General features: G+C 35.9%; 1 protein-coding gene across 2 annotated transcripts in view; it reads left to right on the forward strand.

The window, feature by feature from the left end:
• The window catches only part of LOC118186801 (uncharacterized), a 59,203-nt gene that overhangs the window by 20,315 nt on the left and 16,409 nt on the right, over positions 1-22,479 (forward strand). The window contains exons 3-4 of one of the 2 annotated variants that reach the window (XM_035356952.2): positions 4,336-4,373; positions 9,299-10,288. In XM_035356952.2, coding sequence (XP_035212843.2) covers positions 4,336-4,373; positions 9,299-10,288 — 1,028 coding nt within the window. Of the gene's footprint in view, positions 1-4,332; positions 4,374-9,298; positions 10,289-22,479 lie in introns of both variants that reach the window. The other variant, XM_035356951.2, reaches the window with a different exon arrangement.

The raw sequence follows: 22,479 nt of genomic DNA on the forward strand, positions 1-22,479 counted from the left end.
TGTTCGTTATATATCCCTTTTCTGCAGCTAACACAGTAAATTTACAGTCTTTATAAATCAGTCTGAAAAAGTCAAATTTATTTTTGAAGTTGGATTAATATAGATTTGGAACAGAGAAATAAAGATACGTATTTTAAATTGAATAATATTACTTTAATGAATATTGCTCCTTCATTGATGTGTAACATCTTTTGTACCTTTGCATAAACATAGTGTTTGCCAGGGAAGGAAATTTATTATCTGATATACGTGTATCAAATTCAGCGACAGTACTGAATGCAGTTTTTCTTTCATTTAAGGCAACAGAATCTTAGAAATGTAAAGACATGGACATTAACATGGAAATAACATAACATTCGCAAAGGAAATATTTTCCACAATGCGAAAGGAACAGAATGCAACAAAATTAATTATAATATACTTACTAGTACATAATGCCTTTACAGTTGAATTGAGAACGTAGTGTTTTGTTTTTTGCACTAAATTCAGGAACTCAGATATTTATATAATTCAAGTTCTTAAGATTGCTTTTGATATTAATAGCATCTTTGAAAGATTTTATAATTTTATTATTCCATGAAAAAGGAAGCCATCTGCAGAACACTGCAGCTAATTTTTTTTCGTTTCAAAGAAAACAAACTATAATTTTCACACTTCCGTGTCACTCATGCGTGTCATTCAACGAAAACAAAACCGTAAGAATCCTGCCTAACGTTTATTATGCTGAGAGAAGATGTCATTCGAAAGTATGCCCAATTACAAGTAGAGAGTTTTCCCTATGCGCGGTAGAGAATGCTTATATGCATCCCGGAGAAGGTATAGTTGTAACTGTCCGTGCCTTCATTAGGAGGCAACGATGGCCACCTATTATGTGCTTCCATAATAAAATGGCCAACACTTGGAGGCAAGGCTAGTGGCTATTAAATAAACCGCCAGGCCATTAAAAAAAAAAAGCATTTTATGCCTCGTTTACGTATTTCAAGCGAGGAATTTGCTGAAATGTAAATAAACCATACTGTATTCAATCAGCTGTCAATTCTGATGATAAACGCTGTCAGAATCCACTGAAAACTGCAGGTTCTGTTATAATTTTGTTTATAATAATAATAATAATAATAATAAAACTTCCTTACATTTCCTTGCTTGCAAGGATTTATGGTGATGTCTAACCTTTAAAAAAAACTGTATCTAGACGGAACACAGTTTATTTTTGCTTACACTTTACACTTTTAACTTATATATCACATTAAAAAAAAAAATTGAAAGGAAAAAAAAATATATTTAGATGCTATTTTGTGAGTACTGCAGTACACTGTCTACTTATTTGTGGCTGTAAAAATAAACTGATGGGTCAGAAGGCCTAATGCTTTTCTAGATGCTTGTACCAGGGAAAAGTAGAAATGTAACTAAATAACTGTAGCAAGTACGCCAAAAACAAAGTAGAAACGTTATTAACCCCTTCGAGCCGGGTAGCGAAAACGCGCGCCTATCGCGGAGGCCGGCAGTGTCTTCCGCGAACGTCTCTCCAGGGCCGGGGGCTTTTTTGCTACTAAGCCTAAATCCATGAAATTTCCGAAGTATCAACGCATTGTTTAATAATGCTCTATAGAGTATTTAAACGGCTTATGCTTTATAGATATTTATATATATATACAGGGGTTGGGCAAAAATATGGAAACACCTTTAAAAAACATGTTTCTTTACTTAATATGGTGTAGGAAACCCGTTGCCATCCAAAAGAGCTTGCAGTCTTCTCGGAATGGATAAATACAGTTCCTGTATGTTTGCCAAGGGAATATTATACCATTCTTCCTGCAAAACGGTGGCAAGTTCAAATAACAATGTTGGCGGTAGATAACGAGAACGCATTTTCCATTCCAATGTAGACCACAAAGGTTCGATAATATTCAGGTCTGGTGACTGTGGTGGCCAGGGGAGATGGGACAACTCATCCTCGTGCTCAGAAACCCAGTCCTGGACAATGTGAGCTGTGTGAACAGGGACTTTGTCGTCTTGGAAGACACCATCACCATCGGAGAACAAAGTTTGTACCATGGGATGAACTTGATCGGCCAAAATGTTCACATAAGTCTTGGCAGTCATGTGCCCTGACACAGTTATCATGGGGCTAGCAGAGAACCACGATATAGCTGCCCAAACCATAACAGAACCCCCGCCATGTTTCACTCTTGGCAACAAGCAGTCTGTATTATAAGCTTGAGATGGCGTTCTCCAGACGTAAACTCGGCCAGAAGTGGGAAACAATGTGAAAGAAGACTCGTCAGACCATATTACTCGCTTCCACTGCTCTATAGTCCAGGCTTTATGACTTAAACACCACCTTTTCCTGTTACGGGCATTAGCATCACTGATGAGTGGCTTCCCAATTGCAGCACGGCCAGCAATTCCCTGTTTATGAAGCTCCCTTCTAATTGTTTCGGTATTCACAGGGTTCGGTAACACAACATTCATTTCAGCAGTAACTTTTGCAGCTGTGGTCTTCTTATTTTTCGTCACAATTGCCCTTAATGATCGTCTGTCACGATCACTCAGGACACACTTTCGTCCGCGCTGTGATTTAGCAGATGATGTTTTTCCGCTTTTCAAATATGCGGAATAAATCTTCGATACAGTACCTCTTGAAACACTAAACACCTCGGCTACCTTGCTTACGGAAGCACCTACCATACGTGCTCCAACAATTTGCCCACGTTCGAAGTCTGTTAACTCTGACATAATGCAATGACAACCTCACATAACAGTACTCCGACAACAACTGAACTGTTTAGCACATTTAAGAAGTTGTATAGGTGGCGTCAGTAGTCAAAAACGCCAGCACCACCTACATATTTCATTAAAATCAATCTTTCTTTTCAAACATGCATTTCACAAGGTGTTTCCATATTTTTGTCCATCCACTGTATATATTGTATTTGTATATATACTTTAATTACCTTATTTCTTGTTTAAATGCATATTTTACACATTTTATTTTAATTACTCACCATTTTATGACTTTTAACATTATACATCTGAAAACTAAATATATTACCTAAAATTCTCTTTTCGTATGAAAAATTTGAAAACAGGGATCTACACACAGTCCTACGCTACATTCCTTGAACTCGTAATAACTCATTTGCCGTTTTCGAAGATTTTTCCAGGAATGTGAACAAACGAAGCATCGTCGTCTCATTTTTTTATCAGTCTCTTCTGAACAAAGTTTTGGAAAATGTCTTTCAGTTAATCTTTCAGAATCAATATCAGAATTTCAGAATCAATATCTGAAATATTTTGCATCATTTCTGCTATTTCATGCTCTGTTAAACATTTTCGACGCTTCGACCTTGCAACGGTAAAAACAGAAAGAATTCACGTCTAACAAGATATAATTATTTTCTAAAAACTGAACTGTAAACCGAAATACTCAACGCTTTAGAGCATATAAAACTTCTACTTACAATAAACAACTACCACGTGCGAATAAAGTGCGATTTAAAGAGACGTCATAAATCACGCCATTCGGAAACATTTAGTTCTCCGTTTGTTTATATAATCAAAAACACGTGTATGTGAGTCATGCTTCTCTCATTTCGAGTAGAAGTTCTAATGTACATGTATCTGAAACCATATGGGCATACAGTGCCATCTTGTGGCAGAAATTATAGTTTGAAAAACGTTCCAAGGTATTGGCACAAATACGTGACATTCGGTAGAAAACGCAACAATGCTCTGGCTCGCCTGCGTGTCGGCCGGTAGATAAGTGCGTTCGTTGCTGGCACGTAGACGTGACAGTCGGCGCGAAGGGAAATAACTGTAGCAAGTACGACAAAAACACAAGTTAAATTGCTCTCACTAGTGGTACTTCTGGCGCCATCTAGGGAGGAAAAGAAATACTTTAAACTAAATTCCAAACACATTTTGGCCCTTCTAATAGCAGCAACCTCGAAACCTTATTACTGTAACCTTGGTTCTAGCGTATATTTATATATGGAGTTTGTTTTAAAATGCTTGTAAGCAATCGAATTGTAAAATACAGGCATTAAAAAATCGATTTTTAAAATTATTTAAAGGTATCGGACCCCTTAAGTAGAGAAAATATTTGTAACACTTTTTATATTAATTACTTTTTAAAACATTCTAATAGTAGATTATTTTCTTTAAATGTTAAATTGCGATCTGAAGTTAACGGTGGACAAATTCTTTTTATTACTTTACTTGGTGTCTTGCTCAGCGTAATTTGTAATCAAAACCCATACTATTTGCTTTGCATAACTTGAATATCGCATGAATGGATTTTTTTTACCATTTTCTGAATTTTCTTTCTTTTAGCAGGTGGTGCCATTCTTGCTGTGACTGAAATTTTCACACCAGTGAGTATAAACTATTATTGAGTTCTTAGAATATGGAAATAATTTTAGTAACTGAACAAGAACTTTAGCGACTGATCTCTAAAGCAAACGTCCACGGTTCCAAATGATTTTAGACTTCCGTGGCGAGAACTTTCTTGGACAGTTGATGTTTAATCATCTGAATATCATCAAATTTTCCTGAAAGTACCGCACTTTTTTAATTGAAGAAAATGCAGACAACTAAATACAAGTCGGACCTTTTCCCCAAAATAAAAACTTTCACGCCACACCTTTCGAATTTGAAGAAAGTACCAGCTACTTTAAATAAGTAGGCCGCTGTTTTCTAAAATACAAAGGCCCACCAGCGGCTGAGCGGTAGCGTCGCTGAACACTGGTAGTTCGGTCCGAGGTTCGAATCCCGCGAACGGGCTGGCTGCATGGGCGTTTTCGTGGTTTTCCCCATGTGTAACGTGTATACGAGCCAGTTTCCCTTATAACGTCCTCCACGAAGACATCCCTTCCTTAAGACAGATAGCCCTCGAGTGCTTTGCCGTAAACTAATAAAACCAAGTCTATAAAATACAAACTTTCACAAAGATGAGCTTTAAGAAATTGCCGCCACTTTGTACAAGTCTGCTGTTGCTCTCTAAATATAAAAACTTTCACAAAAGCATTGGAACGTGCTGAATTTGCATCGGTAATTTCATATATATCGGCCACTGTTCTCTAAAATAAAAAAATTCTTTAAAAGTACTCGAACATTTTGGATTTCAAAAAGCAGTCTCTATAGGGGTGTTGGCATCATTACACCGGCTCCCTTAGAAGATCTCGGGGAAAAATGATCAACTTCTATAGAGGTACTGGAGCATTTTATGTAGTGTTCTGATTCTTTCAAGTATATACACTGCTCGACATTAAAAATCTAACATTAAGAAGGAATAGTCAGAAATTTATGCAAATTTTAGAGTAGGCGCACATCACTGAGTTATGCGAATGATGTGAAATGCGCAGCTCTCCGACGCACGTGAAGTAAGATATAAAGGAAGGAACGTGCAGAATGGGCAATATTCGTGTCGTTATTTCTGCCAGACGAATTATAGAAGAAAGTTGGTTTTTGTACCTGAGGATACGTGTAATAGGAGAGAATGACAGGCCGCCGTCAGCGACGGCACTTTCAGCAGATAGACGATTTTACGAGGGGTATGGTGATCGGACTGAGAAGGGCGGGTTTGTCCTTACGTGAAATCGCAGCTGATACCCACATGCATGCGAGCACGATGCATCGGCTATGGCGAACATGGTTGGAACAAGGAAATGTGGGAAGAAGGAGGTGTGCAGGTGCAGCCAGAGTCACGTCAGCATGCGTGGATCGACGTATCCGCCGACAAGCTGTGACGGTCCCGCAAATCACTTGTACCACGATTCTGCAACATGTGCAAGATACCCTGGATGTTTCCGTGTCGACCAGAAGCATTTCCCGTCGATTGGTTGAACGTGGCCTGCACTCAAGGAGTCCGTTAAAAAGACTGCCATTGACCCCACAGCATAGACACCAACGTTTAGAATGGTGCCGAACTGGAGCGATGTGGATGACAGAATGGCGAAACGTCGTGTTCTAAGATGAGTCACGCTTCTGTTTATCCAGTGACAGTCGCCGCATACGTGTGTGGTGTCGACCTGGAGACAGATCTAATCCGGCAGTAACTGTGGAACGCCCCACCGCGCGACAACGTGGCATAATGGTTTGGGGCGCTATTGCCTACGATTCCAGGTCAACTCTAGTTCGTATTCAGGGCACTATGACGGCCCAATGATACTTGGATAATGTACTGCGGCCCGGTGGCAATCCCCTATCTTCCGGGGGCTGCCTAATGCAATTTTTCAGCAGTATAACGCCCGACCACACAGTGCTCGCATTTGCCAACATGCTCTGCAAGATATACAGATGCTTCTCTGGCCACCGTAATCTCCTGACCTGTCACCAATCGAACATGTGTGGGATGTGATTGGACGCCGTTTGCAGACTCTGCCCCTGCCTCCTTCAGAAGACGAACTGTGGCAAATGGATGAATGGGAATGGAAAGCCATCCCTCAGGACACCATCCGCACTCTTATTGACTCCATGCCTAGACGTGTTTCTTCGTGCATCGCTGTCCGCGATGGTCCTACATCCTACTGAGCCAACGCCGTTCTCGCTCTGTATTCTGACTAATCATTTTGAAATAAAGATCACTTATTGCTGCTTGCTGTCTCTGTCTTTTTATCAAATTTCATCACTTTCTGACCACTCCTTCTTGGTGTTGCATTTTCAATGTCGAGCAGTGTATTTTGATTCTAAAATGAAATTTGTGGCAATCAAAATGACAGGGTAAGAAGTGCTAAGATGTTAATGATGTTGCATTCTTATGCAGCTAGAACATCATTCTTCTAAATTATTACTTTAAAATTCCATTTTGTATTTTAATACTTTCTCTACGCGCTGAAATCTTGCGTTACTATCTATTATTATAGCAAAAGATTTTTTAAAAAAAATTAGATAGCTTTTCATTTATTGATACTACAATAATTCAAGAAAATTTATTTGCTTTATTTTAATCTGTTACTTTTCATGTTTGATCAAACTTTAAATGTACTACCGTAATTCCTTTACCCAGCTTTTTAGAGTTAGTTTCTGAAAATTCTTAAAACATTTGCATCATTTCCCCCTTCCTCTGTGGTATACAGAAGGCTTGTTTATCGGCAAAATGTGTCCCCTGGATTACTTTTATTTTCCTTCAGTGCATTCAGCTTTTATTTGCAATTTTATATTAGCATTCCATCCATTTTATTTTCCCTCGCTTTTATTATGTGAAAAGTATTTTGTGCCGATTCTTCGTTCAGCTACCTGACCGTGTGCAGCTGTTTTCACACTTATAAAGCTTTCCAAATATGTGATTTACATTGCTTCTATCATTTAGGTTCCTGCTGATTTTAACCTTATTTACTGCCGATGATTTCTATTTTTAGAAATCCAGGTCTATTGTTTGCCCCTCTCCTTCCTTCCTCACATATGCCTGTCCGGAAGTGCAGTCAAGCCTCATTCATTTATGGTGCCCCAGGGTTTTAAAAGGTATTGTCAGATTTCGGCTCGATGTCCGTCATATGTTGTAATGTTAATATTACAGCGCATTCTCATTGGAGCGTGGGTTTCTTTTAAAGAAATAATTCTGCAGTGATGCCTATAGTTTGCCCGCCACTTCTTTTCATTTGCTATCTTTTTAGTTCCTTGTACGAAGTAAAAAGGAAGTATTGTAATCTCGAAAAGTTTCAGGCAGCATATTTCAACGAAAATATCTCTTTTGACCGCTATCGAATGCAAATTAACGATGTTTTTGCATGACATCTCTACGTAAGGACAGAATAAAAGTGTTCCTCCAAAAAAATTATAAAACTGCTTTAAAATGAATTCTGAAGAGAATTTTTCGTGGTGTCTGTACGTACGTATGTATCTCGCATAACTCAAAAATGATTAGACTCAGAACTTTGAAATTTTGTATATAGGACTACTATAACATGTAGATGTGCACCTTGTATTTTCGGCCGCACCAAACGTATATAAATATATATTCATATATATATATCCACTCCGTTACCCGGCTCAGTGATCTCAGTTTCTATACCTCTTATATATTTGTAAATTGTGCATTTTTTGCTTTAAAAATGATATTTCTTAAATTATCAACAATTTAAAAGCTGCTTAAGTGCGGTTAAGCCTAATTTTTAAATAGCATGGCGCACATGTTTGTTGACATTTGAAACAGCAGAATAGTAGATTTGTTGCCAATCTACAGAGACTAAACTTTGCAACAACAAAGATAACGCCTTCGTTTATTATTGCGAATTAAATCATGCTTAATCCTTTCTGGAATTTTTCGCGGAAATAAATGCTCAAGATTTACTTAATTCTTAATATAGATATTTTGAGTTTTTATGTATTTTTGACTTGTTGCGAAGGGAGAACTGAATTAATTGAATGAGAAATACTGAATAATCTGTGCAAAACTGCTTCTTTTTTGTTTTGTTTCCTTAATTTCTTTTCTACATCGTTTTAGATTTATTATAATATTTGAATAGAACATGTGGCAACGATTAGGTAATTCTTCAAATGATACAAATCATGTGCATTCTGAGTTATAATATGAACGAAATATAACGCTGTTAACTAATCCTAGCGGCAGAATGTCGCTATGGTAAACAAAATATAATGAATTTTAAAGAGTGCATTTATTCTATTGTGGTTTATGCGCTATCGACGAAATAGATTTAATTCGATCCAATAAGTTTAAATGAAATGCAAGAAAAAATGTGTATAACTTAATATTCTGTACAAGGAAGTCATGTGGTGTACACATCAGTTTTTTTTCTTTCTTTCTTTTTTCTTTTTTTTTTTTTTTTCTTTTTTTTTTTTTTTTTTTTGTAAGCGCGTTCTTAGAAAATTAAGTGACTCTCATATATTCCCAATCTCAGTTTTCGAACGATAAAATTAGTTTATAAGAAAAAAGCAAAATGTTCGAGGAAATACAGTTTTTAAGATAAAAACAGGAACAATAAAATGCTCAAACATATAAGCTAAAAAAAGGTAAGATAAAATATTTAAACACACAAGATAAAAAGGTAGCGTAAGATAAGAAAAGTAAAATAACGTATTAACTTCAATTTGCAACAGTCTATAAAGAAAAGTAAGATAAATACAGGTAAAAATATTTTTCATAAAGATGAGTGTCCCTTTGTGTCAATACACCGTTTTTTATAATGGCGCAGACAGTTTTATAATAATACAGTGTTTTTCATAAAGGTATAGTTTGATAATTTACAAAATCATTAATTAAGAAGTATTTATTATAGTTTATTATCTTATTCAATTATTTAAAATTAGTAAATATATTAATTGCAATTTTCCCTGGCAGAATCTTTTACAAAGAGGTGCAACTTCTAAGAACTGGATCTGGAAGAGCAGCATGCTTTCCAGAACTCCAGAAATTCAACGACGCAGACGATTCCTGGCCGAAGAACCCTCCGAGGCATGGTGGAAGGATATGATTGCTCCCGAACATCCTTCATTTCATGATTCTCTGAATCCCTCAGAAAAATCGCACTTCACTAATGCTGATTATCCTCCACCTTTCGAAAATGCCCATATCATCCACGACTCCAGTCCAAAGACTAAAAGCGAGGCGATCACTCCAGTGAGCAAACAGGGACACCCCGATGACATTGACCAATCCCTCTTGCACAAGGCGATCATCGACGAATTCCACAGACCTTCCAAGATCGAATTCGAATCGGCTTCCCAGAGATTAAGAGAGGCCTCAGAGATAACAAGGAATTCGCCAACTAATTCGACGGGCTTGGGGAGAATATTGAAAAAGCACCACCAAAAGGATTCACTGTCTAAAGTGGAATATGTCATTCCTGGAGTGGAACACGTGGTCTCCCACGTGCAATATGCAAACAAAGACGAAGATGAGCCTCCTCCAGAAATCGAAACGGTCGTCCCACAAGTCCGCTACGTAGTTCCCAAAGTAGCCTACGTTGAACCAGAAACCGAGTACCAGGAAGAAAATCAGCAAACGTTGGACTCTTCTGAAAGAAGGCCAAGGTCCTTTTCAGATGCAGATCTTACAGATTCCTACGCGAACGAAAAGTTTCCGGAGGAATCAATCTCGATTGGGAGACAGAAGTTACCTGAGGTCGATTCTGCAACAAGTAGCAGAAGACGACCAATTCAAAGTCAAGACGAGGAGTCACTTCGATCGCCAAGCCACAGGAAACTACATGGTGCTGTCCGGAATCATGAAGATCAACTTCCTGCTGTAGAAAGTCTACCTGTCGAACAATTCCATTGTAGTGATGTTTCTTCGGCTGGCTATTATGCAGATATTTCATCTAGATGTCAGGTAAGTATATTTATATGTATATAACTAAGAATGTCCGTTTGCTTGTGTGTGATTCATACAAATTTGCCTTATTATTTCGATCTTGATAACTTCAAAACAAAACGAAGGTCACTGTGTAGATAAGATTACTAAAAAACACCAAGATCATTCTAAAGGTTGTCCCAACAAATGCGCCAGATTTATTATGTCCAATAAAATACTTTATTTTCAGAAAATGAAAAATATTTTAACATACTCATAGCAAGTAAAAATGCTCTGATTTATGAATGAAAAGTTACACATGGCCATATGTCCTCTACGGCTTGCTTTGCCGTACCGCGCTTATTCGCAATTGCTTTTTCATGTATCTGCCTATCGAGGCAGCTAATAACGCATTTAATTTTCTCTTTAAGTTCGGATTTTTTTAGACTTGCAATAATGGTGTCATGGACAATAGTGTACTCTTGATTATCCGTAATAGCGATGCACACTCACGTACACTCAAAGTTATGCTCTAGAATGTAAAAAGCAAACATGCATTAGTCTGAGTTCTAAAACCCTGAACTGTGGGTTTAGATTTAGTTTGAACGATTACACCCACTGTACAATTTCACGCTCTGGGAAAAGTAAAGAATTTCACAAAATTACAGGAAAAGCTACATGCATTCGATGCCATACACGGAGTAGCAAAAGCTTGGTAGAAAGTAAAAACAAGAACACTGGTTCGGTCATCGAGAGCGATTCTTTCTAATACGGATATTGGAGACTTATCTAATTGTGAAGAGGTTATATTGTGAAGAGGCAATATCTGAAATTATATGCCAAAAATGGAAAATGTAAAATTTTTCGAAAATGTCGATTGGGAAAACCTCGAGGAATGCTTCGTTTGAGCCAGGCTTTCAATGCTTGCGTGATGCGGATATCGTTTTAAATATCACGACAACAGAAGAGGCAGACAGTGATGCCAAAAGTGCGGCCGAAGAAGGTACTGACAATTAATTCCCGGGACAATAATGACTTCTTTTGCAGCTTTATGGACTTAATCGACAAAAGGGGACTCAAATACAATGATGAAATAGCACTTCGAAAAGTAAGCAGTGAAATTCACTAAATATTTAGAGGTTCTCAGAAACAAAGTCAATTTACCGGGTTTTGTTTTTAGAAATAAACACATACAATATACACGAAATACATACAATATCCAATCATAAGCCGGATAATCGGGAGTACATTGCATTTTCCACAGACTGACTAGATCGAGAAAGTGGCCATTTAATGTCTGCTGTTGAACCTGAGTCCTCAAGTTTCTTTATTAGTCTACGAACTGCTGTTTCATTAGGTCCACTTTCATTCCCAAATATTGCACTAAACTTTCTAACAGTCTGTGTACAATATTCGCCATACTTTAAATGACTTTTCGCGTTCAAACTGTGAAATGACCTGATAGTGATGAAATGCTAGAGTTGCCAGGTCAAATCATACTCGACATTCTTAAATCGGAACATTTACTTGTTGTAAGTAGTAATAAGATATTCATGTTTCAAATTTAATTAGAACACTTGGCAATAGGAAAAAAGTGTGTTGCCACTCGCCAAAACCCTGTATATTTATCTTTTGAATTTAATAGACAAACTCAATAATTTAAAAGCATATTGCTGCCACTTTCAGAATTAATATATTTTTATCTTTCACGCGGCAGGGTGTCATCGTTCGGCACAGCGTGAGTTTCAGATTTACCTGTTATTATCAAAATTATGTGATTTAAAATCAATTGATGCAGATTCATTAAAATTATTATACATTACTAACTGGATACGTGAACTACAGGGTTTATTAAAATCATATATATATCATTATAAGGGCACAGCCCTGATCCTCCCAGCCGACCGCATGATCAAAAAATGAAACTGGCCAGAAACATATACAGTCGGAAAAACATATACAGTCAAAAATCGGAGTTTCAGTGCCGAATTCCAATTCTATCTTTGTTCGTATTTATAATCTTCATTATTGTCTTTGAAAAATCTTTCAAATTTCAATAGCTCTTTTTTTAAATAAGATTCACACAGCTCTACAGTTTTATTAGTATCTTGAACGAAATTCCAAGAACTTGATCTTCAGAACAAGAGGAAAGTTACTGTCTATATAAAATTTCGGAAAACCGCCCAACGGGTTTCGCAAGCCGTTTATGTGAGAACGTTGCCGTCACGACGACTAATTTGCGTACATGTCAACCATCTTAGATTTACGTTGTCGTTGCTCCTTTCTGTTAGTGGAAGTCATACGTGCTAAGTACGGAATTTATATTTTTTACAAAGAAATAAATATTAATATTTGTACACTGTTTCAGTTTTTAAATTACGTCATCCATCTGAAAGCTCACGTCACCTTCCCACTACCAGTTCAGAGTAAAATCATCAGATGGCATAATATTTGTTAATTTTTTTAAATAGTGTAGAACTTTTCTGAATAGTGTAGCAAATTTAAACCAGAATTTAAGCGAGCTGTCTATTAGTTTTTCGAAAACAGTTAAGAAATCAACCACCGTGGATGGGTGTCTTCCTTTTTCCGCGATTCCTGTTTCCGCAGCTGTCAAAATCCATAGACCTTATAAGAAACAGACTAACCCAAATGGGTTTTTCTCCCTCGTCTGAGGCGTTCCCGGCTATCACCTTGATCACATCCGGAGGAGTAGGGACGACTTGCAGAAATTTAACAGTGTTTGCCTATTGCAGCGTCTATAATTGTCAAGAAAAAGGTGGTTGTAGCGCCTCATTTCACAAATTAGAATTTCTACATATTTTTATTTTTGAAATTGAGATTGATTTTTAAAAAATTTAGCATATTTATCAAGCATAATTAACGTTCCAAATAATTATAAAGCTACTGCATGCTTTCAGGGCTGGATATTTTTTTAGCTTTTCCTATGCTGTAAGGAAATTTGTAACTACTTCTTTTAGAAAATAATATTTTAAATCTGAACTAATAGAAAATTTCAAACAAGCAATTTTTTCTTGCAATTTTTATGCTTTTTAATGGTGTAAATAAGTAAAAAATACTAAAATATTTAAAAACGAATTTTTGAAAGTTTTTTTATAATTCTAAATACATCACAGTGATAAACACTTTTGACTCCTTAATAATTTTTATACATTTAATTCTAATATTAAAATTGTATTAAACCGTAATAATTAATTTTGCTTGTATTTTATAGTGATTATTTTTTTAATATATTTTTAGTTCTGCATAAGATTTTTTTATTTACTGTTAATTTAATTTATTAGCCCAAAGGGGCAGTAGCCTAGAAAGGCTGTTAGTTTCTAAGCGGCATTTTGCGCTGTTTTACTATAAATGTCCGTGTGTCCTTGAAAATTGTTGTTGCCAAATATTATCCCCCTGTATTATATCTAAAGAAATTAAATAATGAAGAATCTGCATGAATACATGTATGTTTCTAGCACTGTGACAAAAACGACAGTATCTAGAGCCATCAAATTTTGAATAATGTAATCCTCCACCTGAACATGGGCTTCTGGACGGCCGAATTTCGAATTTGTTTTAATCTATTTCGTATTTTGTAAAACTTTAACGAATTTTTGATTAACAAACTCAACGAGTTCAGAGCGAGCACTGTATGGAAAATAACAGTTTTATCTCCAGTGCGGAAATTCTAAAGATATGCTGTTTTCAAATGTATGGGGGTTTACGGGCGAAGAACGTGATATTCAGTAAATATAGGTAACACACAAAACGTTAAAAAAAAGGTTCCTTTTGGGCGTAATATAAAATCTGAGTGCTTCTAGACTTTATTTTACCTTATTTTTTTCCTTCATTACACTCAGAAAATTTTATGCTCCGAATTTTATAAGTTACTAAAATAAATATTCCACTTTAGTAAGTTAATGATGATATAATCAAATAAATGATTGTTTTGTAATGTTATTATAGTTTTGAAAATCCCTTCCTGAAAATAGTCATTAAATTTAAAAAAAAATATCAGATCTTGTTTAATTTTATCTTATTTATTTCAAAGCATCACGTACTATAAATCTTATTTAATTTTACGTTATTTGTAAGCAAAATTAAGTTCGTAAATTTTGTGCTTAGAGTTTTTACCGTTTTACCAAGGTAAAGATGTTTGTACAAAAATTACGCGTGAAAAAATGCGTGAAATGCAGTAAAAAGTGCTTTAATGAGATATATTAAATCTTATTTGGAAAACACTGTGGCTATCATAATGTCATTACTATACAACGTATCACATTTAGTAATTAAAAAGAGTTTTGTGATACAAACGCCATAGGTTTCAGTGTTAAATTAAATCAGATCGTCCCTACTCTTTCCTGCCGACATGTCGGTGACGCGCGCCCCGCCATTGGGTTAGTCTTTTATAAGGTCCATGTCAAAATCATTCCTGTTTTCGCGAAATCATCAGTCTTCATTACCCCCCCATCCCAAAGAGGAACATAGAGGGGACCGAGTGGACCTTGTCCTCTCCCGAAAGGTAAAAAAGCAATTTTTTTTTAAATTTATTAAAAAAAAAAAAAAAAAAAAAAAAAAAAAAAGAATTTTTAAAAAGAAAGAATCAAAAAATATTTACGATCTCAGATCTTTGCATAAATGAAGATAATACTGTATTTAAAAGGAGAGAGATGTTCAAAATCTGCGATGATTTTGGCAATGAATTAAAAGATTGTTTCCTAAAGTAAAAAATCTGATGTGTACACCATATGACTTCCGTGTACGGAATATTAAATTAGACGCATTTTTTCTTGCATTTCATTTAAACTTATTGGATTGAATTAAATCTACTTCGTCGATAGCACATAAACCACAATAGAATAAATGCACTCTTTAAAATTCACTACATTTGTTTACCAAGCGTCACTCAGGCGCTAGGTTCTCTTAACAGAGTTATATTTCGTTCATATTATAACCTTACCTTTACCTTCACTCGCATTTGGTACCAACTACTGTGAGTTATCACCAATAGATCAAGTATGCCTTAGGCCTTTCACGTTTGTATCGGAAAGAAGATGTACTATTGGTACATCTAATCACCCAGAGGCGTAGAATGCATTCAAAAACTCTAAGGTTTGAAGTAATCTGTATGTCGGGAAGCAAAAGTTTCCATAGATTTTAAGTTGTAATTTAACAACTTTAATTTAATTTTTTTAAGTTGTTGTATTTTTTACAAATGGTCGTATTCAGTCTCTCCTAGATATTAATTCGGAGTTATTTAAGAAGAAGCATTCTGAATTGAGAGCACTTTGTCACAAGATAGGAAAACAGTTTAAGTCTGCGTTCAATTAATCAGTAATGTCCTTAGCATGCACCGAAACGTCAAAATTCAATCAGACTTTGGTCAACAAAATTCATAAAAGTTAGTAGAATTTGCATTCAGACACAATTGTCTTTGGTCGAAAACACAAAGTTCATAAAATTTTGTAGAATTTGCAATCACTCAAAAGTCACATCACATGAAGACATATTAAAAATTTATTCGCCCATGTGGGCGTGTCAACGAAAAACGTAGCGCAATTTCCACTTCAAAACTTGGAATTAAACATGAAGTTTACAGTCATAAATACAAAATGTTTGATTAAATAGGAAGAAAGACGAACTATTTACATATTTACAGTTACCAAGATGCGTTATGGTGTATTTAAAGTTACCAAGATGCGTTATGGGGTCTTTTTACCACGCTTTCAATTGTAGGATCGCAGTCACACAAACTTCGGAGGGAGGCGTATCCTGAGTTACTTAAACTTTAGAAGAAATTATGAGACGAAATTAATATCTGTTCGTGCATGGCTTTTACGTTAAGGTCGTGCTGAATATCCACATTTCTCACATATCAGGGAGCTTTCTATGGAACGTAGAATTTTATTCTGGAGAATATCAAATTTAGCACGCTCTGTTTTATCGGCGGTTGCCCAAGCCGGCACGGCATAAAGCATGATAGGCCTTATTAAGGTGATATAGAGAGTTCTTTTGATTTTGAGTAATAATTTAGAGTTCTTGCCTGTTAGGCAGTAAAGTGCACGGCATAAAGCATGATAGGCCTTATCAAGGTGATATAGAGAGTTCTTTTGATTTTGAGTGATAATTCAGAGTTCTTCCCTATTAGGCTGTAAAGTGCACAAAAAGCCGGCTTTCACATGATAGGCGAAGGTGAGCAAGTTATCAATAATTACTACTAAATATTTGTAAGAGCTTTCACGCGGAACAACTTCATTCTTAATTTTGATCTCATTATTGATAATTACACTTTTTCGGTATCGTCTAAAAAGAACAACACAACATTTGCTTGAGTTTGAATTTATCTTCCAATTCTCACACCATTTATTAACGATGTTAACTTTGAACTGCAATTTGTCCATGGCGAGTAATGGGCTAAGTGAATCCGTGAGGACGAGCGTGTCGTCTGCATATTTCAAAATTTTACAGTCAAGAGGGCTTGGCAAGTCGTTAATATAGATGTTGAAAAGACAGGGGGCGAGAACCGCTCCCTGTGGGACTCCACTATATATTATTTTCTTGATAAAAGTAGCATCTCCACACTTGACTTGAAAAGTCCTGCGTTTAAGATATGAGATAAGGAGCTGAATGAAACTCACTGGTAGCAGATAGTTGCTAAGTTTGTGGATTAGTCCTGTGTGCCACAATCGATTATTATAACTCAGAATGCACAAAATTTATATCATTTGAAGAATTATCTAATCGTTGTCAAATGTTCTATTCAAATACTATAATAAATCTAAAATGATGTATAAAAGAAATTAAGCAAACAAAACAGAAAAGAAACAGTTTTTCACAGACGATTTAGTATTTCTCATTCAATTAATTCAGTTTTCACTTCGCGACAAGGCAAAAATACATAGAAACTGAAAACATCTATATTAAAAATTACGATGCAAATCTTAAACACTTATTTCCTCGAAAAAATTCCAGAAAGGATTAAGCAAGATTTAATTTGCAATAATAAATGAGGGCGTTATCTTTGTTGTCGCGAAAAAGTGAAAAATAAATCTAAGTGTTGGAATAAACCTGTGCACTTGAAGTGCTGAATGACATCCAATGTGGTAGCATGTAACACTGGCATAACTTGCGCAAATTAGCGATTTAACTTATCTGAAGCATAACTTGCTTATCGTAAAAGCAATTTAGCACACTTAGCTTCTGTTAGTATATCACAAATTTCAGTAATTTCCATGTCAATTGGTAGACCTCTGATGACTGCTTTTATAGGGCGTTGGTTTTTGGGGTTTTTCAATGTAATGTTCTACGTGTTTGTCCTTTAGAAACTGTGTAAGTGTTCTGTGGTCATCTGGGATATCTGGTAAAATTTTGAGGAATTCTCCACTGATTTTTCCGAAACATTTTGCTTTTGTTTGGTCTGCCAAGAATTTTAAATACGGGTTAAAATTATAGTTTTCTGGAGGCTTAACCATGATTGGTGGAACTGATTTGGATTGAGAATTGTCTGTGAAGGATCTATCTGAATTTTGAGCTGAGGTGGATGGTTGATTTGCGTTGTTATCCGCAGTCTGGGTGTCATGAATATTATTAGTGGAGTCCAGAGGACTGAATTTGTTTCTGGTGGCTATGTCTGAGGGGTATTGGTATTTTTGACCTGCTTTGCGTATTTTACGGGCTTAACAAAGCCATCCTCAGTTTTCGAATTCTCATCTGAACAATCTGAAATATCTTGTTTCTTACGTTTAGAGTTTAGGTTTAAGTTTGCATTTAAGTTTTTAACAAGGCTATCTAAGGGATTTCTAGCACACTGTTTTGAATAAAAGGTCAACTTACCCTTCAGGTGCTCCAACGTTTTCTTCATCTCACGGATATTCTTTGCGAAGATAGACGTATGCTGGTCCGGATCCGATACACAGCGTATAGCTTCCATTTGTATTTTCATCTGTCTATTTTGCTCAATACTTGCTTCTAGTATTTTGATTTCCATCACCGTATCCGCGATAGCTTTTGCGAAGTCAAAGTCTGATGTATCCATGTCTCCATTCTCAGTAGTAGAAGTATCCATAATTGTTTCGGCAGTATTTAGGAGGCAGGTTACGTTCAGCAATCGACGGTTTATCCGGAGGAATAGCAGTGCCCGACGGCAAAGGACCATGGTTGTTCTCCATCTAACACAGAGAGCAAAAAAAAAAAAAAAAAAAAAAAAAAAAAAAAAAAAAAAAAAAACCTTCACCCACGAAGGCTGAAGGCAGACCCAGGGAAACTCGTAGTAGTTGAGGCATATAACAGAAGTGGGCGGGCCATAGTTGCACTGACCAATCGTTGAAATTTTTTAACACATAATACAAATCAAAGTGCTGCCCCCGGGGGAGCAAACTCTATATCGCTTTGCCAGTAGTAATTAAGTAAAGATAAATAAGAGTAAACAATGAAAAGTAGAAAAAAAAATGTATATACACTATGTACATCGATCACCACAACTCGTTATGGTGTATAGTTCTTGGTCTTTTGTAACGTTGAATGATTGTAAAGTCATAATCTCCTATGCTACGCACAGCTTCATTTTCGTAATTATCGGATTTGGTGTAGAAATTATGTGAAGCAATTAAGATCTCGCTATCTAATGGTTTGATTTTCATCTCACGATGTATTGCAATGTTTCTTACAAACCACGGTGAGTCTGTAATAGTTCTAAGAAATTTATTTTGCAATCTTTTGCAAAATCTGGCGATTTGACCTGGCTGTAGCGGCCCATGCTGGTGCTGCGTACAGTAAAATCGGTCTTATAGCTTGAAGAAAGAGAATTCTCTTAGTACTTAGTTGTAATTTTGAATGTCTCCCTATTAAGGCATAAATAAACTTAAAAGCTTTATGAGCTTTTTCACGAATATACATAATATGCGGCCTGAATGCTTTGGATCTTGGATCATATCTTTACTGCTGGCTTTAGCTACTAGGAGCTCTTACCAGTATATTATCATTTTACCATATCATAAAGTTAAAAATTTAAGAGGTGTATTTAAAATACACCGCGCCCGAAGGCGAGATCAATAAATGAGAGAACTCATAAAATAAGTTTTGCTAAATTGCATATCATGGCATGGGATATACGTAAATGGTGGCGAGAAGCGAAATGAAAGTCTAAGCTTCTGCGTGAGTCAAGAAGAGCAGGAACACGTGATCAGCGTCCGGCATTTAGATTGGTCGAGGAGTCAGAGTTCGAAAAATGAAGTTTTTGTAGTTTTTGGCAATAAATAAAGTTCGAACATAGTAAAAGCAACATCTATTTGTGAATTTAAGAGTCTTATGTCTTTTGAAACACTTGAAAATCTTCTAAACTTGCGATATAATCATTAAATGAATAGGAAACTGTAAAAGGTGAAAATGAGGTCATGTAGCTCACTAGTGCTAATGAGTGAGAGTAAGCACTTGGTGTTACCACGAACTTTGATTTTAAAACACACGATACGAAATAGTAAAAATAAAAAGTAAAAATCTTGGTTAAATAAGTAGTAAAACGAAGAATTCATCGATGAAAAATAAAGTCCTAATTTTGCAAAGTTCATCTTTCTTGAATAGTAACTGCAAAGGAATAGTAATTTTTTTTTTTTTTAAATTTTTTAAATTTTTATTTATTTATTTATTTTTTTTTTTTATACAATATATACACTACCACCACTTAGAATTGTGGTGAATCGTTCGAGGTCTTTTCACTACGTTCTCAATAGTAGGGTCATAATCTGTAAGCGATTTAATAGCTTCATAGGGAGAATTTCTCATATCTTCAAAGAAGTTGTGTGCAGAAATTAGGATTTGGTCGTGAAGTGGATTGATATCCAGGTCTTTGTGAATTTGAGAATTTCGCACGAACCAGGGTGCGTTCACTATGCTACGTAAGATTATGTTTTGAAGTACATTTAATTTTTGTCTGTCTATTTTTCGGGCAGTAGCCTAGGCTGGAACTGCATAGAGGATTATTGGTCGAATAAGTGAGATGTAGATATTTTTCTTGGTACGGAGGTTTAACTTAGAGTTTCTTCCAATTAATGAGTAGAGAGCAATGAAAGCAGCGTTAGCCTTATTTGTAACATATTGAATATGATCTTTGAAATTTAGGGTTTTGTCAATATAGACACCTAAATATTTATAGGAGTTGGCAACAGGAATATCTTGGTTATTGAGTCGGATATTTATATTCACTGGGATATTTTTTCTGTATCTGCGAAAGAGAACTACGCAGCATTTATCAGTATTTAGTTTGATTTTCCGGTCTTGACAAAATTTGTTAATAATGTTGACTTGGAGCTGAAGTTTCTCTAAAGCATTATTTGGACTTCGTGAACTGGTGAGGATGACTGTGTCGTCGGCATATTTGAGTATATTAGAATGAAAAGGTAGAGGCATATCATTTATGAATATTGTAAAAAGCTTCGGTCCTAAAACACTGCCTTGAGCTACTCCACTGTAAATCACGTTTTTTGAAGAGATTGCTTCACCACAGCGCACTTGAAAAGTACGATGTTTAAAATAAGAATGCATAAGCTTAATAAAGCTGTTTGGTAAAAGGAAGTTAGATAGCTTATGAAGTAAGCCAGCATGCCACACTCGATCGAAAGCTTTTTCGAAATCGAGGAAGCATACCGCTACTCCGTTCTTTTTTGTAAATTCTTGGGCAATAAATTCAATTAAATTTAATATTTGATGTGTGGTATTGTGGCCTTTGCGGAATCCAAATTGATGCTTGTCTATTAGATTAAGGCGTTCTAGATGATTGGTGAGCCGAGCACTAAGTACTCGTTCGAAAACTTTTCCAAGCGCTGGCAGAAGACTGATGGGTCTGTAATTTTTTGCTAGCTTTGGATCTTTTCCTGGTTTCGGGATCGTAACAATGATCGAATGTTTCCACTGCGATGGAAAGTAGCTGAGTCTAATACAAGCATTAAAAATATTTGTAATTAAGACTATGCATCTTCTAGGTAAAGCTTGCAACGCTTCATTAGAAATCATGTCATATCCTTTAGCTTTGCGCTTCTTTAATTTTTTAATAATTTGCTGAACTTCGTTTGGAGATGCAGGCATAAAAAAATTAATGCTGGGACTGTTGAGGATGCTATTGACAGAGTAATTAATATCTTTTTCGTGATCAGAATTTTTATTTTCATGTTGTTTAAAAATGTTTTCTAATTCTTTTGCATGAATTTCAGCTATGGAGTCTTCGGAGTGGTGAATTTTGCCCATGTGATACAGGGGGTGAATTTGATTGGGTGAAAGATTTCTGAGTGATTTAGCTACTTTCCAAACAGAGTTTGGGTAAAGATCCATGTTTTCTAGGAAATTATCCCACGAATTTGATCGATGGGTGGCGATGTCTTCTTTTATTTTTCTGTTTAAATAATTAATATGACGCTTTTCAGTAGGATTGTGAGTAATATGCCATCTTTTTCTAAGTCTATTTCTTTCTTGTATAAGGGATTTAATTTCTTCTGGGATGTCATAGGGATTTTTATTCTTGACTGTATAGGTAGCATTATTGATAGCGTTTTCAATTTTGGAGTTTAATCTGGTGATTTCCAGCGCAATATCGCAGTCATAACGAAGTGTGGCTCTGCTGTTAACAGAATTTAGCTCTTCGGTAACCATATACCAATTAACTTTTGTATGAGCTTTAGGAAGAGGGGGATAAAATCCATAGAAGTTGAAGACTATAGGAAGATGGTCAGACGAAAGTTCTGGGAGAACATCAAGATTAGGAATATTAGGAAAGTTTTTCATCAAAACTATATCTAAAATATCCCCTAGTCCGTTGTGCGTATAGTGCGTTGGGTGATTGGGAGCAATGAGATTGATGTTACTATTGTGGATGAAGTTGCTTAAATTTTCTCTATTTCTATTTGTGACTCTACAGTTCCAAGAGGAATGTTTAGCATTTAAATCACCTGCTATTAAGGTGGGGTAGTTATTTTTAGTAAGTAGTTTCAGATTATTGAGATCAAGAGTGCTGGAGGGGGGATTGTAGACGGAGATAAAAAGAAAAGGTTCTCTAAAACCACTATAGATAAGTACTGCAGCATTTTCTATAGTACAAGCGGGATTTAAATCATATTTGGCTGTTTTGATATGGTTTTTAATGAGAATTGCGTTTCTTCCCCCTCTATTATGTCTTCTGTCTTTTCTGTAGATGCGGTAGCCTTGTATTTTAAATTTGTTGCAAGAGTGGAGATGGGTTTCAT

The sequence above is a fragment of the Stegodyphus dumicola genome, chromosome 1 (genome assembly GCF_044657685.1).
Source record: "Stegodyphus dumicola isolate Sdum_Otavi_A_Nest chromosome 1, ASM4465768v1".
NCBI classification, from domain to species: domain Eukaryota; kingdom Metazoa; phylum Arthropoda; class Arachnida; order Araneae; family Eresidae; genus Stegodyphus; species Stegodyphus dumicola.